General features: G+C 39.3%; 1 protein-coding gene and 1 non-coding gene across 3 annotated transcripts in view; one reads left to right on the top strand and one right to left on the bottom strand.

The window, feature by feature from the left end:
- Window positions 1-791: 791 nt before the first annotated feature.
- HSPA4 (heat shock protein family A (Hsp70) member 4) overlaps window positions 792-15,716 on the bottom strand; it is a 48,129-nt gene continuing 33,204 nt past the window's right edge. Inside the window, exons 8-18 of one of the 2 annotated variants that reach the window (XM_027605118.2) lie at window positions 14,578-14,729; window positions 13,503-13,609; window positions 12,931-13,064; window positions 11,773-11,954; window positions 10,449-10,535; window positions 8,860-9,012; window positions 7,830-7,955; window positions 6,842-6,949; window positions 4,404-4,523; window positions 3,210-3,371; window positions 792-2,993 (exon numbers count right to left, since the gene is read on the bottom strand). In XM_027605118.2, the coding sequence (XP_027460919.1) occupies window positions 2,793-2,993; window positions 3,210-3,371; window positions 4,404-4,523; window positions 6,842-6,949; window positions 7,830-7,955; window positions 8,860-9,012; window positions 10,449-10,535; window positions 11,773-11,954; window positions 12,931-13,064; window positions 13,503-13,609; window positions 14,578-14,729 (1,532 nt within the window). In that variant the 3' untranslated portion in view covers window positions 792-2,792. The remainder of the gene's footprint in view (window positions 2,994-3,209; window positions 3,372-4,403; window positions 4,524-6,841; window positions 6,950-7,829; window positions 7,956-8,859; window positions 9,013-10,448; window positions 10,536-11,772; window positions 11,955-12,930; window positions 13,065-13,502; window positions 13,610-14,577; window positions 14,730-15,716) is intronic. The other variant, XM_027605117.2, reaches the window with a different exon arrangement.
- Window positions 5,944-6,074, top strand: LOC113930067. Its single transcript, XR_003522438.1, has one exon. It is a non-coding gene; the product is annotated as a small nucleolar RNA SNORA70 (small nucleolar RNA).

Here is a 15,716-nt window from a genome sequence, read left to right as displayed (position 1 = left end):
GTGACATGCAGGGTGCCGGCTCCTCTCCTCAGTAAGTAGGGCTGTTACTCTCCTTCCACATGATCCCAACACCCCCGTTGCCCTGGATGACCGCTAGCTGGTCCCAGGCTTCCCACTGAATGTACCACATCCCACTCCTTCCCCAAGGTCAGAAACCCAAGAGTATGCCAACCTTGCCGCAGATACATTCGTTGAAGGCGGCTGACACAAGCCCTACTGGTAGGCCCTGGCAGGTCAGCCCCTCCTAACACAAAGCACTGGGACTGTTAAGTGGCAGGACTCTAGGGATTAAGGCCCTACACCCCTCCCCATGTAGGCCCCAGGCCTTATAGTTAGGTCTCTTCTGATGGATTTGACCCACTTCAACACTCCTTACTACCCCACGTTCACACCAACACACATACACACACAACCACACATCCAGTGGTGGCCAAGTGTTACTAGCATACTCCAGGCCATGGCATTCTTCCAAGGAGCAGGCATCAATCCTGGCACTGGTCCTCAATAGGGCCATAACCACCTTCTGCGTTGTCAAAACCCTCAAAACGACAGACAACACAAGAGATGGATTCCTACATACCAGAGAAGGGGCCAACATTCAACGTGGGAGAATTTTGAGTACAGAAAAAGGGCAACTTCTTGCCACCTGTTAACAAGTGGAATTTAGTTAAGAGGACTCCTACCTCTGGAGATTTTGTTGAATGCACGCGCGCGCGCGCGCACACACACACACACACACACACACACACACACACACCCTTCCTTTTCAGAAAAATTAAGGAAACCATTCCTGAGTGTAAGACAGGTTTCTTTTATTAATTTTTCCTAAACTTGTCTGTTTATTTAATGTTTCTCTTAGTGTAAGAACGTGACCTGGAACTTTAACAAACCAATTTGGATAATGCAACCTGGATAAATTCTTGTCTGCAAACAAGTCATCAATTATCACACTCTCTGGCCTGGCCTCCAAGTAAATCCAATTGGTCTTAAAGGCTGTCTAAACAGAGAGCAAGCAGACCACATCATCTTATTTCTAGTTTAAACTTTTAACTTCAATTTCACCCCCATCCCAACATCCACACCCTCCCCCACACAAAAAGTTTTCTTAGAAGAAATGGCCATTGCCGACTGAGTCAGTTGCATAAGAATTGGCTTAATCCTGCAGCCAGCACACCAAAGTAGCTACTGGCCTCACTGCAGGCCAGCTGGAACTCAAAGCTGACAGGCAGAGGATAGACAGTCTAAGGACAGGGCCAAGTCCTGGTGCTACAAGGCTTCCATGCGAGCTTACACACCAACACAAATACACTTCCACCTTCCTCCCCTAAGCAGGGTTTCTCTATAGCACTTCAGAACTTGGCAACACTCTAAAATTTTTTAGTGCAGAGATGGACAGAAACTTATTCTAAGTAAGCAAAGATCATGTTATTTCTAACATAGGCCAAAATTAAGAGAGGTACTCTGTTACATAGATAACAATTATTACAAAGATCCAAAATGTAACCAACAAAGCTTGTAAGTTTCTAAGGCAGGTACCAGCTATGGCCTCTAATACAGGCTTCCCTTGGAGTTTCCAAAATGCTTCCCTCCTATCAACACTGCCATAAAAGGCAGTCACAGGGAATGCTTTGGTGCATCTGACATTGGCCACACAGTAAGAATGCGGTGTTGCTCAAGTCAGACACCAAGCTTCTTTAACACTAATTTCAGACTCATCCAGTACAGTCCAGTGTATCTTAGGGTTTGGTGTTTTTTTCTTTTGTATGATCTGTCAGCTGTTTAACACATAAATTGGCAGGTTCATGGCAGATACTAACACAACATACAATTAATTGTGAATGAGCTAAAAAGAACTTTTAACTCTTGTCTTAGGACTTCAAGCTATACCTCAAATTTACACAGAACATCTCTCACCTGAATGAGCACGCCAGGATACAAGTCTTTACACCATAATTAACAAGAATCAGTTCCTCAGCTCAATTTACCATGCCTACATCCAACAATACATCTATCCAATTCTAACTTTGCAAAAAGAAAATTATTTAGACTTGATGTTTGGGGTATCTGTGAATGCATTTTCAGGAACATACTTTCTCAGGAAGAGCTTCCAGGTCCAAAATCCTCAGTTGCCAACTCACTGCAGGTGAAGAGGTCTATTTTCCCAAGAGCAGCACTCGGGCATTTGTAAGAGGAGCTCCTTCCCCGGAGCAGGGGGCAGGGAGGGGCGGGAGTCTAAGTGGAGTGGAAGTGCAGCATGAAGGAACTCAGTGCACGCCCCTCATGTTCTGCCATGTTCATCCAGGCCATGCCATGCTCTAGTCCCCAGAAAGCAGGGACCCCAGCCCCATCCCCACACCAGGTGGGGAGCCTTCGTGGCAATCTCCACAACACATTTTTGAAGCACAATTTCCAGAGTTCCTGCCACATAGGTCACAATGAAAAGTCTGCTTGACAGCTAGTTAGAGCCTTTGCTTATAGCTCAGCTTTCCAAAACAAACTTATCCTTGTGTAAGCATGATTAAACATAAAAGGAGTGAAGCAGAAGCTCGGTAAGTAAGACTAACTGGGCTTCTAAATAGTACCATTATGAAAAAGATACAATGCACTTAATTTCTGTATCTAACTATTTAGAAGTCAAAATGCTCCATACATTACCTATATCCCCTCCCACGAAATCCCCTAAAAACTGACTAAGAAATCTCCAGTATTTGATTGCTCTAGTTGATATTTAGAACAAAGTTGACAACTTAAAGCTTTATAATAGTCTGTTTTAATATAAACAATTGTTGGAATCAATCAATGTCCATTTCAGGAAGCTTCTTGTCTGAATCCGAAGGCACCGCTGTGTCTGTACCCTGCTCGGCAGCCTGAGGGCCTGGGCTGTCTCCTTGTCCATCCACTGGTCCATTCTGCTCTGTTTTTTGCTCCTCTTTTGGAGGTTCCACTTTGGGTTTGGGCTTTGAAACTATAGGGCTACAGATACTCATCAGCTCCTAGAACAGCAGAGGAGAGAAAACTGTGGGTTCTTAAAAATAGTAAATTTTACATGATGTTCTCAACTTAAACCCAAGTCCACCCCCTCCCAACCAGAAGCCAGAAACTAAGATGCACTAATGAAGTTCCCTCCTAAGTGTCACTTTAAGGACCATTAATAATAAATAACAGGGTTGACAAGGAAAGACTATTAAATATTCAAAGCCATAAATTACCTTAATTTTAGCTTCAATCTCTTTTGCCTTGACAACTGGATCCATAGTCAGACTCTGCTTGTTCTGAAGATTCAGTTTGTTATTCATCCACTCCATGGCCTCATTTGTGCTTTTTTCCACCTTCATCACGTCAGCAGCGTCCAAATGGTCATACTGGTCCTCCTGCAACCAGGAGACAACCAGGCAAGTGTCAAAGGATGATACTCTCCCCACCCAAATATCTAGTTGTTTGCCGTCTTTCAAAAACACAGTCTTTCTAAAAATGAAGCACATTCAGCCTCACCATCCAAATGGATATTCAATTCCTTAAAAAAATTCAATGAAGAAAAAGTAACCCCAGTTTTTAAAACACTCAGGAAATAGACTTAAGGGCCAAAAACATACATAAGGCTAGCAATTTAAAGACTTCAATGGATAAAAAGCACATGCCTGACAATCTTATGAAGGTAATTTCACAAACATGACATTACAGGTCATTAAGATGGGAGAGCAGAGGTTTAGGCATGCTACTTAGGAACCAAAACAACACTGAATACAATTTTTTAAAGGAGACCTTTTAGAAACAAAATTTTTTCAAAATTAAACAAGCCAAATTTATCACTCAGAAGTTTCTTACAATGACTATCCATCAAGAACCTAGAGTAGAGTGGAGTGGTTAAGAACCCAAAATTTGTGGAGTCAGACCTCAGGCCAAACCCCACTTCTCAATAGTAACCTTGGGTGTTACTTAAGGACACTGAGGCTTAAGGAAGTTAGAAGTTACCTCTAACTATTACTGACATGACCACCTACCTCATTAGGGTACTCCTAAGGATTTAATGAAATAATGTATTTACGGAATGTATATCACAAGTGCTCAAAAAATTGTTAAGTAGTTTACTGTTCAGACAGTCCTACATCTGCATAATAAACCAAACCATATGCCTAATGGTTCTCAGAAAGACCAGGATAGAGCAGGTTAAGTCACTGATGAAGCATCTGACAGCAAGAAAAGGAAATCGAATATTGCTCACTTCCAAATGCTACCTATTAAAGAGTAGTTCTTACTAAGATTCTATAAAATATTATACCCACTACACTAACATCCAAAAAGAAGTATTTAATATTAAACAATAGTTTAAAAAAAGCAAAAAATCGCTATATAAATGCCTCAAAACTTTACCAAAGTAACAGTAGGATAAGAAAAACAGATACCTTGTTTTTGAAAGAGCTGATTACTTTCATATACTGTTGGATTTGTTTCCCTAGTTCTTCAAATAATTTTGGTCTTTCTTCAGATTCCTGGAATCGCATCTTAATAGGTTGACCTAGATTCTTAACATAAGAAAGAATGTTTAAACTATCAGAGTGTATCGTTTCTACAATTACTGAGATCTACCACGGATTAAAGTACGTTTCATCTCCGTGTGCTTGATGTGAAAAGCTCAGTATCGCTCCCCATTCCACTGAAATCCATCCTTAGGCTAGATATGACAATATACCTCTATACCATTCCATGTGGAGCCACTTCAACTTGTCACTGGAGTCCTAATTCTCAAAACAGAGTGGGGAGACAACCCAAAAGGAGGTGCCTCCTGATAGTGATACACCTTCCTTAATTAGAAGCATACCTGCCAAAAAATTTTTTTGAAAATGAAATCTGATGAAGCCTCTAGTTCTAACCATCAACTTATCCGATGGTGATAAATAACAAAGAAGTGAATTAGAAATAATAGCACAGAAATGAAAACCAGGAAAATCCAGACTGGGTGAAAATCTGACCTAGGACATCTGATCTTTTTAAATAAATGAGAAAGGGGGCAGAAATGATGGAAGAACTACACAGATTTAAGAGACAATGCATAAAATATATGGTCCTTAGGGGTATTCAGAGTCAAACAAACTAAAAACTAATTTATAAAACAATTAGAATTTGAAAACTGAATACATGGTGACATTAAACATGATATTAAGGAATTTTTTAAAATGTGATAATAGTATAGCTTAAAGTTGTATTTTCTTTTAAATACATACTGCAGTATTTTCAGAATAAATATAACATGAGGGACTTCCTTCAAATAAATGGGAGTGGGAGGGAGCAGAAACGGAACAAAACTGGCCATAAGCTGACAACCATTAAAGCTATTGTTTGACATCTCCCATAATAAAAAGTAAAGCAAAAGACTCCATCGGAGAGGTCTCACTGGAAGCTCTTGTTATCCTTCCATAATGAGAGGAAAACTGCAGGCACTGTCCTTGAGCAATTCCATTCACAGGTTAATCACAATGGCCCAGTTTGACAAGAAAGGTAAGTAACCCACAGAAATGTGAAAAGTTCTTCCCGTGCATTTGCATCCTTTTGCAAACAATGGCCTCAACCTTGGATCATTTTTTTATTTTTTTAATAAAGTTTTATTCAAATACAATCACTTCATTCATTTACAGTCCTTAACTCAGAGGAAAGGCATGACGCTGGACGTGCACTAAAACACTCAGTGTACCAGGAATGAACCAGGGACCTTTAGATCTTCAGCATAACACTCTCCCAACTGAGCTATTCTGGCACCCTCATTTTTTTGTACTTTTAACCCTAAGGTTTAATGACCAGATTCTTTAAATACAAAACAGATACTTTGCTTTACCAAAAATCAAAACTGTATGAACAACCCTGCCTCAACTGCACTACAGGTGCCTTCAGGACAGGTCAACATCTTTCTATTCTTTCAACCACCACACCCAGAATGCCACCTCCTTCAGGAAAACATTTTAAGTCCAAACAATTTTCAGAAAAATAATTTTGCGCCATGGCTACAAACAGGAGCCTCCCTGGTAATGCATGCAGCCTGTTGATTGTATGGGTTGCCTTAAGGGACCTTGGAGACATCCCTTTCCAGTGGACATTGAGGTCTGACTTCATGCTATCTCCAATCTAGGCTGCAGACAGGTATGCGGAGTGCTTTTGGAAAGCCCCAGGGCACAGTAGCCAAGGTCCACATGGGCCAAGTCATCATGTCCATCCGTACCAAGCTGCAGAACAAGGAGCATGTGACTGAGGCCCTATGCAGGGCCAAGTTCAAGTTCCCTGGCTGCCAGAAGATCCACATCTCCAAGAAGTGGGCTTTACTGAGTTTAATGCAGATGAATTTGAAGACATGGTAGCTGAAAAGCAGCTTATCCCAGATGGCTGTGGGGTCAAATACATGCCTAATCGTGGCCCCCTGGACAAATGGCGGGCTCTGCACTCATGAGAACCTCGGCACTGCCCCCTCCCTATTCATGCCCATCAATAAATCCTACTTCCTGTCCAAAAAAAGAATTTTGTTACTGTAAGGTTCTAAAAACAAGAAAATGACAGTAAGTGATAAAGGGTATAGTTTTTCAATCACTTTCAGCCTGTCTTCATTACTTGATATGAAAATTCCTCCCAATTCTGAGAGAAATCCTTGGAAATTACAGCATGGGTTTAGGTTTCAGAACACTTCTGCTTTCAAGAATCATTTTTTTTTTTTTACAGTCAAAAGGAAATGCTTTCCATCCTCCTGCTTTATTTAAGTAAGCTCTAGGCCCAACATGAGGCTTGAACTCACGAATGTAACATCAAGAGTCACGTGCTCCACCAACCGAGCCAGCCAGGCACCCCAAGAATCACTTACTTTTAATTCTGCCAATTTATCGACATAAACTTGCTTTGGCTGGTCTTCTCCATCCTCATATAACCAATTTTCGGTATCTTCTAGTTTCAAGGTAAAACTGTTACGATCCTAAATATGAAGAAAATATTATGATTAGGTCAGTCAAAAATCAGCTCGTTGCCCAGCGAAGTCAATAGGCAAAGGCTGCAGTATCTGAATTTGCTTTAAAATCGGGAGGGGATGGGACAGACAAGGGACACAGACAAGAACAGCAATGTCACTTGCTTGATAGCTACAGACAGTTTTACTTCTCTCTGTTGCAGGGGATAGGTTTAAAATTTGGGATATTTGGTTATTTGAAAATTTCAGAAATAAAAACTACATTTAAAAATATGTAAGCTGGGGGGGCTTGGGTGATCAGTCAGTTAAAGCGGGAAGCCTGCTTCTCCCTCTCCCACTCCCCCTGCTTGTGTTCCTGCTCTCGCTGTCTCTGTCAAATAAATAAATAAAATCTTTAAAAAAAAAACTTAAAAAAATGTAAGCTATATAACAAATACTGTATTGTTTAACAGCTGCTAATAATAAGTAGCTCTTAAAAAAATAATTTTTATAACTGTGCAGTGACAGATAATTAGACTTATGTGATTATTTCATAATATATACAAATATCATTGTGTTGTACTCCTGAAACTAATGTTGTCAATTATACAATTTTTTAAAAAAGTGAATTAAAATACAGAAACATGAGAGAAGGGTGGGCTGACTTACAGAAAAATACCAGGTAAACAAAAGCATGCAAATATATCAAAAAGTGATGCATTAAAAAAAAAAAAAAAAATGATTCACAAAGACAAGACTTTGGGAAACACTGCACTAAAAGAAACACAAAACTTTTCCCCAAAAAAGCCCATTTTTAATCATTTGACTGTGTACCTACGGATGCCAGAAATGTGCCTACCACATTTAAGGCTGCTCCCAGAAGACACCTAGTAGGTAGGCACATACTTACATCTTCACTCACAAACTTCTCGTATTCCCCACTAAGCTTGTCTCTCATCTCGTACACATATTCTTCCACTGCATTCTTGGCATCATTCCTCTCCTTCTCCAGTTTATCCTGCATGATCATCTTACCCTGAGAACAGTGTAAATGAGAAATTCAGACAACTGAGACAATATCCTCTTAAATACTAAGTCCTGTAATTATAAAAGTGGAGAATCCTTCTTCCCCAAATCCTCTTAGTTCTGCAAATCATCCAAGAAAGGAGAAGTGGAAGCATTGTCCCCAGTAAATTATGAAGATGAACTGTGAGTTCTGTGAGTGTGCTTAGAAAAAAACAGTAATAGAAGTATCAAGATTTAGAAACTCAAAAGCAAAATAAGGAAAAGAACTTAAGACGAGAACTTTAAGAAACTATTAGCTCCATGTTGTCACAAGGTGGTATACTCTGCTGTAGGATTACTATACGATAACAAGAAAATCAAATGATTCACACAGTATAAATGTTACAGTTCTGTAAAACAAATCTAAGATCCAAGGGACACATGATAAAAAAAAAAAACTTCAAAGACAACAATTAATTCAGTACTTTGTGCACCAGGGTGCCAAACCTTACATCACTCACAGTAACAGGAATTCAACACTGACTAACAACAGGGGAAGGAACTAAATACACAAAACAGCACTACCATGAATGCTTTGATTTCCCCTACTGATCAACGTCCATGACCCAGCACCTCAAACATCCCAAGCACCCAAGTGAACAAACACACACGAACCCAAACATGAATGATACCACCCTAAACCAAAGACATAATGTCAAAGATGTCTTAACAGAGCTTCTAGCTATAGACACATAAAACTATAAAAGAATTTTGATATGACATGGGATTTGCCCTTGAAGTACCCAAAACTCTAAAATTACTCCCCTAAACTCCAAACAACTGAACATGCATAAAAGGTCACTAGACAGAGAGTTTTAACACTATGGCCACATTAATCTATTAGCTTCTTGTTCTAAGAGATCTGAAATAACCACCTCATTTTCAATGTACAAGTTGAGCATCTCTCTGTCTATCTGCCACAACAGCTGATTCTCAATTGGCAGGTCCACGGTACTGGTCTTCACTTTTGCCTTCTTGGCTTGAGGTGGTTGGTCCATCTTTTTGTCTTTTGATCCAGCTTGAGAGGTCTGAAATAACAAGAAATCATCATTAACAAACACACAGACTATCTTAAACTTCCAAATGGGTCATGTTTCAAGAGCTCTTTTTGGTTTTTTATTAGTTTGTTTTCTAATGATATAAATAACCTGGGATGACTACTTATAATATCTAGAAAGTTAAAAACATAAGTATTATATGAGTACTCAAATCCAAAGAAAAAGTAACAGTGGGTGCCAGAGGCTGGGGGGAGGGAAAGTGGGGCAATGGGGAGTTGTTGTTGAATGGGCACTTCATACTAGGAAAGGCACCAGTTCTCAAGCCACCTCAATGAAGAAGCCTAAGTAGCAACCACCCCCCTGAAATGTCCCACAGCCCCACAGGATGTGGTGGGAGAAGCAGCTCTCCTTTCTCCTCGCCATCTCCCCACATACACATCGAGGAAGTACTTCTCTCTCACTCTGCTGCCCCCAGTCATACAACAGGAAGGGTTTTCCACCCTGGAAAAGGCCTTTCTTTTTCCTCTCCCCATTATATTTTCTTTTTTATAAGTATTTGCATAATTAAATGGAAGTAATTAAACTTTATTAACTGATGTGAAAATGAGTAACAGACTGAAGCCATCTACGGGCTCTGCCAAACTTTTTTAAATGCCACAATCAGAAATACCTCACAAAGTGGAACTATATATTGCAATGTCATAATTTGAAAGAAAACATGCTTTCAATACTGACACCAAACTTAAACATGAAAACTTGGAAGTTAGAATTAAAAACAGGATTGTAAAGGATTCAAAAATGTTACATATTCATTTAAATAAATACTTGGGATAAATATACTATTTACAAAATACATGTAAATATTTTATTATTTAAAACACTATCTTTGGGGCACCTGGGTGGCTCAGTATGTTAAGTGTCTGCCTTTGGCTCAGTTCGTGATGCCAGGGTCCTGGGATCGAGCCCCGCATCGGACTCCCTGCTCGGCGGGAAGCCAGCTTCTCCCTCTCCCACTCCCTCTGCTTGTGTTCCCTCTCTGTCTCTCTCTCCAAATAAATAAAATCTTTAAAAAAAACAAAAAATAAAAAAACAGGTTTGAACTGCAGAAGTCCATGTATATAGAGTTTTGATAAATAACAGTACAATACTGTAAATGTATTTTCTCTGCTTTATAATTTTCTTAATAACATATTTTCTCTAACTTACCTTACAGTAAGAATACAGTATTTAATAAATGTAACATACAGAATAGGAACTAATCAACTATTTGTGTTATTCTGGTCAACTTAATAACTAGTGAAGTTTTTGGGGAGTCAAGTTATATGCAGATTTTTTTTTACTGCATAAGGGTCAGGACCCCTAACATGCACACTGTTCAAGGGTCAACTGTGTAACTACCTTGTAAGATACAGCATCTCATATATGTGTTAAGACATTACAAATCCTATTCTAAAACACAATTATACCTCCATTTCTTCCGACTCTGCCTTATTTTCTGCTGGCATTTGCTGCTGCTCTTCAGCATGTGGTTCCTCCTGGTCTACTTGCATCTTCTGAAAAACAGGTCACATCGAATCCCGAAGCTAGGAAATACTAATGGAAGACTAAGCAACCTTCATGACATACTGGCAAAATCCCATGGTATGGAATTCCTGATCAATTACCAGCCATCAGAACGCCTGGACTCAAATTCCAGCTATAACACATATGTTACCTATTAATATGCAAGTTTTCCTCTCTGGATCTCAGTTAATAAATCTGTACAATGGAGTGAACACTTGCCCTACCCTACCCGTATGTAAACAAGGGTGGCTGTGGAAATGCTTTGTAAACCACAGCAGTACTCATCTTAAAGGAGGGTGGCAACATTTAACACATATTTCTGAAGAGAGCAGGAGTTTCTCCACGCTTCCTCCTGAGTAAATTTCTCTCAAAAGTCTCAACATTTTCAAGCAGTTCTTAAATTAGTCTTTTCATCCTTGCAAGTACAACCATTGTGTGCATTAGGGGAGGTGAACACCTTGAAAATTCTGTTAAAAGAACAAAGCCTGGGGGCGCCTGGGTGGCTCAGCCAGTTGAGCTTCCAACTCTTGGTTTCAGCTCAGGTTATCTCATGGGTCATGGTTGGTTGAACCCCATGGCAGGCTCCCCACTCAGTAGGGAGCCTACCTGAAGATTCTCTCCTGCTCTTCCCCCAACTCGCATGCATACACACGCACTTCCCTTGAATAAATAAATCCAAAAAAAAGGAACAAAGCCTGACAATAATGACAAAGAAGGGAAAAGTTTGTGGAGATCTGAATCACCGGCTTGCAATGTCTGCAGCTCAGAAGAATGACCTCACAGGCTTCTAAAAGTGATACCGGGGTCTTAACCCAGACCAACTCACTAAGATCTCTGGAGACTCAAACATTTGTAGTTTCATAAGGCTTGATTTTGATGCACAATAAGGATGAGACCAGGGCATGACTCCAATAAATGACTGTAAAATCAACTTATGAAAATAACCAAGACTCAAAGCATTCTTCAGTAACGAGAATCAAAAACAACTCAACTTGAGAAGTACATGGTCTGAAGAGAGAAGCCAAACTATATTCCATTTCTGTAAGAAAGACTGCATAAAGACCTTCTGCTAGTTCCCCCATGCTAGGAAAAGGGGACACAATGCAAACCCACTCTCAGCAGCTGTCACAAGGTTCCTCCCAACCCAGTCAATCTGTTAGAATTTCTAGACAAGTCACCAGTACACCATCATAAATGGCCTAAAATGGTCTAAAATGTCCAGATTACCTCTTCCTCCTTTGCATTCTGATCTGTTTCCATCGGTTCCTCATTTTCCTCAAACTTGAGCACTTCCACTAGAGATGCACTGGACACACTGAAGATGCCATGGACGTTTACTCGAACCTTGACTTTCACTTTTGAACTGGAGCCATCAGATTGAGGAGTGACTTTCTGAACTAAAAACTGAGCTAGGGACATATGAAACAAAAGAGAACACATAACCTGAGAGGACGAATTCAAACATGAATATATGCCCATACGGCCAGGTTATGCCCATTTCTCAGTGACAGGTCAACTAATTTTACTAAGTCATTAGATTTCTCCTTCTTCTCTCATAAACAGTCAAACTCTCAGTACCTTGTCCCAATTAAGAACTCACACATCTCCTAACCCTCCAAACATTTTCTTACCTCTGGTCCCTTATTCCAATTCATCTTTATATGCCACTGCCAGGGAAGTTCCTAAACCGATGTCACTTCTCCTCTACTGAAAAAACCCTAGTGATTCCATACTGCTTCTGTCATTTATCAAGAAATTGCCATACATCAAGAGTCAATTACTACACCAGAGTTTTACTTATGTTTTTTAATTTACAAAATATGAATTCTCATTCTTATTCCTGTTTTACAAATGAAGAAAACAGAGTAGGTTAACTTTCCCACAGCTTCTAAGTGCCATTCAGGATATTCCTAATACTTCTAATACTTTACTCATGTATTCTAAGTCTGTAATGATCATGTAATTCTAGTTTCTCTCTCACCTAGTGTAATTTCCAGATTATAAGAATTTTTGAGGGTCTGTGAAGACTCTAGCCAACATGGCTCCATAACCTAGGATAACGACATAACTATTTTCCAATGATTTTCTGTGTACATCTTATAACTCTGTGTTAGGGTGAAAATTGAGTTTAACTCCTTTTTAGTATCTACGTATTATCACATTATGCACAAGGTATACCCACTATGTGCATTAACCAAGAAATACTGCCCACACAATAGAAATCCAATTAAACAGTAACCATCCTGCTAGTAGTGAAGTGGTCACAAGCCTGGAAGAGGTTTTTTGCGTGGGATTTACAATACCAAATTTCAGATTATACTTGCTAGCTCCCAGTTCTCCCAAGTACATAATTTTTCTTTTTTTTAAGTTCCCAATTCTACTTACCTATAGCAGGATCTGGATAGGGCAAATCCTGCAGGGAAGTATAATAGGCCTCAAGAGTGAAAGGTTCCTTTCTATAAAATGTGAGTACTTTAGAGAAAGGAGCAGAATGATTTTTTGGAAAGACTTCACAGTCACTAGATGGAGGAAAAAGACAAAAACACACAAATTTAAGATATTCCTGAACACTTTTACCAATTTATTCTACATCTGTAATTATTGCGTGGCTCTAGTTACTCTTCTCATGCTCTTTCATCTGGCATCATTTCCAGGATATAAGAGGTTCCAAGGAAAAAGAAACTTACATATATATCTATAGATATATATAAAATCAGTTTTAAGGACTATAAATATATTTGAATAAGTACATCAAAAGCACCAATTATTTCAGCAGGATCAATTATAGTAAACTAAGTAAGGACACAAATTTATTCTCAAGACTAAAATAAGGCATCACTTTGCTTCATGCACTGTAATGTTACAGATCTGCAGAAGTTGAAATGGAGGGCAATATTTTACTCAGACTTAACACTAAGTTAACTGTAAGTATAAAAATAATGAATAAATGTTATTACCTTGACCCTTCTTCAGCTGGAGAATTCCATCTCAGAGATATGGGATATGGTACTACATCAGTTATAGAAAATTCTCTGACTTTGAAGGCAGGCGATAAGATTGCACACTAGAATAATAATTTTTAAAAATACCATATGACAAGTACAGACATTATGAACTGTTGTTATCAGACCTATAAATAATGACTTCAAAAAACCACCATCAACAGTTTTTAAGTGTTTACATTAATAATTTAACGATGTGTGAGTAACTGGTTTTAAAAACTTTCAGATTCAGGAAACAAACTGAGTGTTACTGGAGTGGTTGGGGGTGGGAGGGATGGGGTGGCTGGGTGATAAGACATTGGGGAGGGTATGTGCTAGGGTGAGCGCTGTGAATTGTGCAAGACTGTTGAATCACAGATCTGTACTTCTGAAACAAATAACGCAACATATTTTAAGAAAAAAGAAAAAGAAGAAGATAACAGGAGAGGAAGAATGAGGGGAGTAAGTCAGAGGGGGAGACGAACCATGAGAGACAATGGACTCTGAAAAACAAACTGAGGGTTCTAGAGGGGAGGAGGGTAGGGGGATGGGTTAGCCTGGTGATGGGTATTAAAGAGGGCACATTCTGCATGGAGCACTGGGTGTTATGAACAAACAATGAATCATGGAACACTGCATCAAAAACTAATGATGTAATGTATGGTGATTAACATTAAAAATTTTAAGAAAAACTTTCAGATTAACTATTATCTAGCCATCACTTTTCATTTTTCCGTGAACTCAAACCTTTACTTAATGTATGTACAATGCTACTTCATATACAGACAAGAGATAATGTACCAAATTCTAGTAGTATTTCAGGCTTACCTATGTTTTTATTACATTAATTCAGCTTATTCCATGTTATAGATTATAGAGTACAATTCCATTTATCAACACCACCTTTGATATTCATTGGAAAACTAAAATTTCAGAATCTTACACCTAGAGATCATCCTAAGCTATCCTCAGATTAGCTGGATATAGAAAACCAATGCCGTCTTGGCACAATGACCTATAAATGGATGGCTACCTGTGAAAGAAAGCTCACCTGCAATGCACAGCCTCGAGTGACAGCTTCATCAGCATTTAGTGTTGTACTAAGCTCTTTACCAAAAAATTTGCTGATCTTCTCTTTCACTGCAGGGATTCGCGTCGCGCCACCAACTATCTCCACTGCATAAATATCTTCTTTCTTTAACTCTATTTTAAAATGATTAGAAAAGACACTGAGATGAAAACAACCTTTAAATTAGTACTTCACAATGAAATTAAGAGAGCAATATAACATCTTAACAAAATAACTTAGATTCATAACAAAACCCTGCCACTCCTTCACCCCCTCACCACCACCACCACCACCACCACCACCACCACCACCACCACCACCCACCCACCCACCCACCCACCCACACACACACACACACAGCTGCGGCATCTGAAAACAAGTAGGTATATGTTCTAATGCACCAGGGGCAGTGTGGCACAATATTGGGACTTAAGAGGACAGGGCCATGAATACTAAATCCCCTACATCGTAGAGACCCCATAATCTCTGAAACAGGCCCACGTAAAAAATTGTTAAAACATCAATAGTTAAGCTAGCCACAAAAAAAATTAGAGGGCCTTGAAATACTGAGTTACCCCTGACATGAAAGAAAAAAGTATTCGAAGCACACCTAGCCCCATCAGCACTCCACCCAGAGCACAGGCTTTGTACAGATTATTAACACAGGTACAGCCTCCTCCTGACATAAGTAAGAAAGGTGCACACCAAAGCTCTTCTGTCAGTCATAAAATACTAACACCACCTGGTTTCATGGTCACATTTTATGCAACAAATACTGACGGTATGTTGAGAAGGGCTATTTAAAGAAATGGGCTATCCCAGTATGGAAAGAACATGCCAGTTTGCCTAATCACTCTGATTTAAGAGCTGACCTTTGTCAAGATGACAGTACATCTCAACACTCTGAAATACTTAGCAACCAACACAACAGTGGACTCCAGGTGAAAGTATGCTGAAGGTTTTAGGAAAATTAGTGATACATTACTAAATCAAATATCTACTTTTAGCTAGAGATAAAATTAAAGCATCCTGTTAAAATAACTATGTGGTTATCACATCCTCCCTTGGCTGTATTTCTCAGTCAGCAAAAGATTCAGACAGAAAAGCCTATACAAGTACTA

Source organism: Zalophus californianus, chromosome 5, assembly GCF_009762305.2.
Source record: "Zalophus californianus isolate mZalCal1 chromosome 5, mZalCal1.pri.v2, whole genome shotgun sequence".
NCBI classification, from domain to species: Eukaryota; Metazoa; Chordata; class Mammalia; order Carnivora; family Otariidae; genus Zalophus; species Zalophus californianus.
The sequence above is the reverse complement of the archived record's forward strand: the minus strand, read 5'-3'. Positions and strand labels throughout refer to the sequence as shown.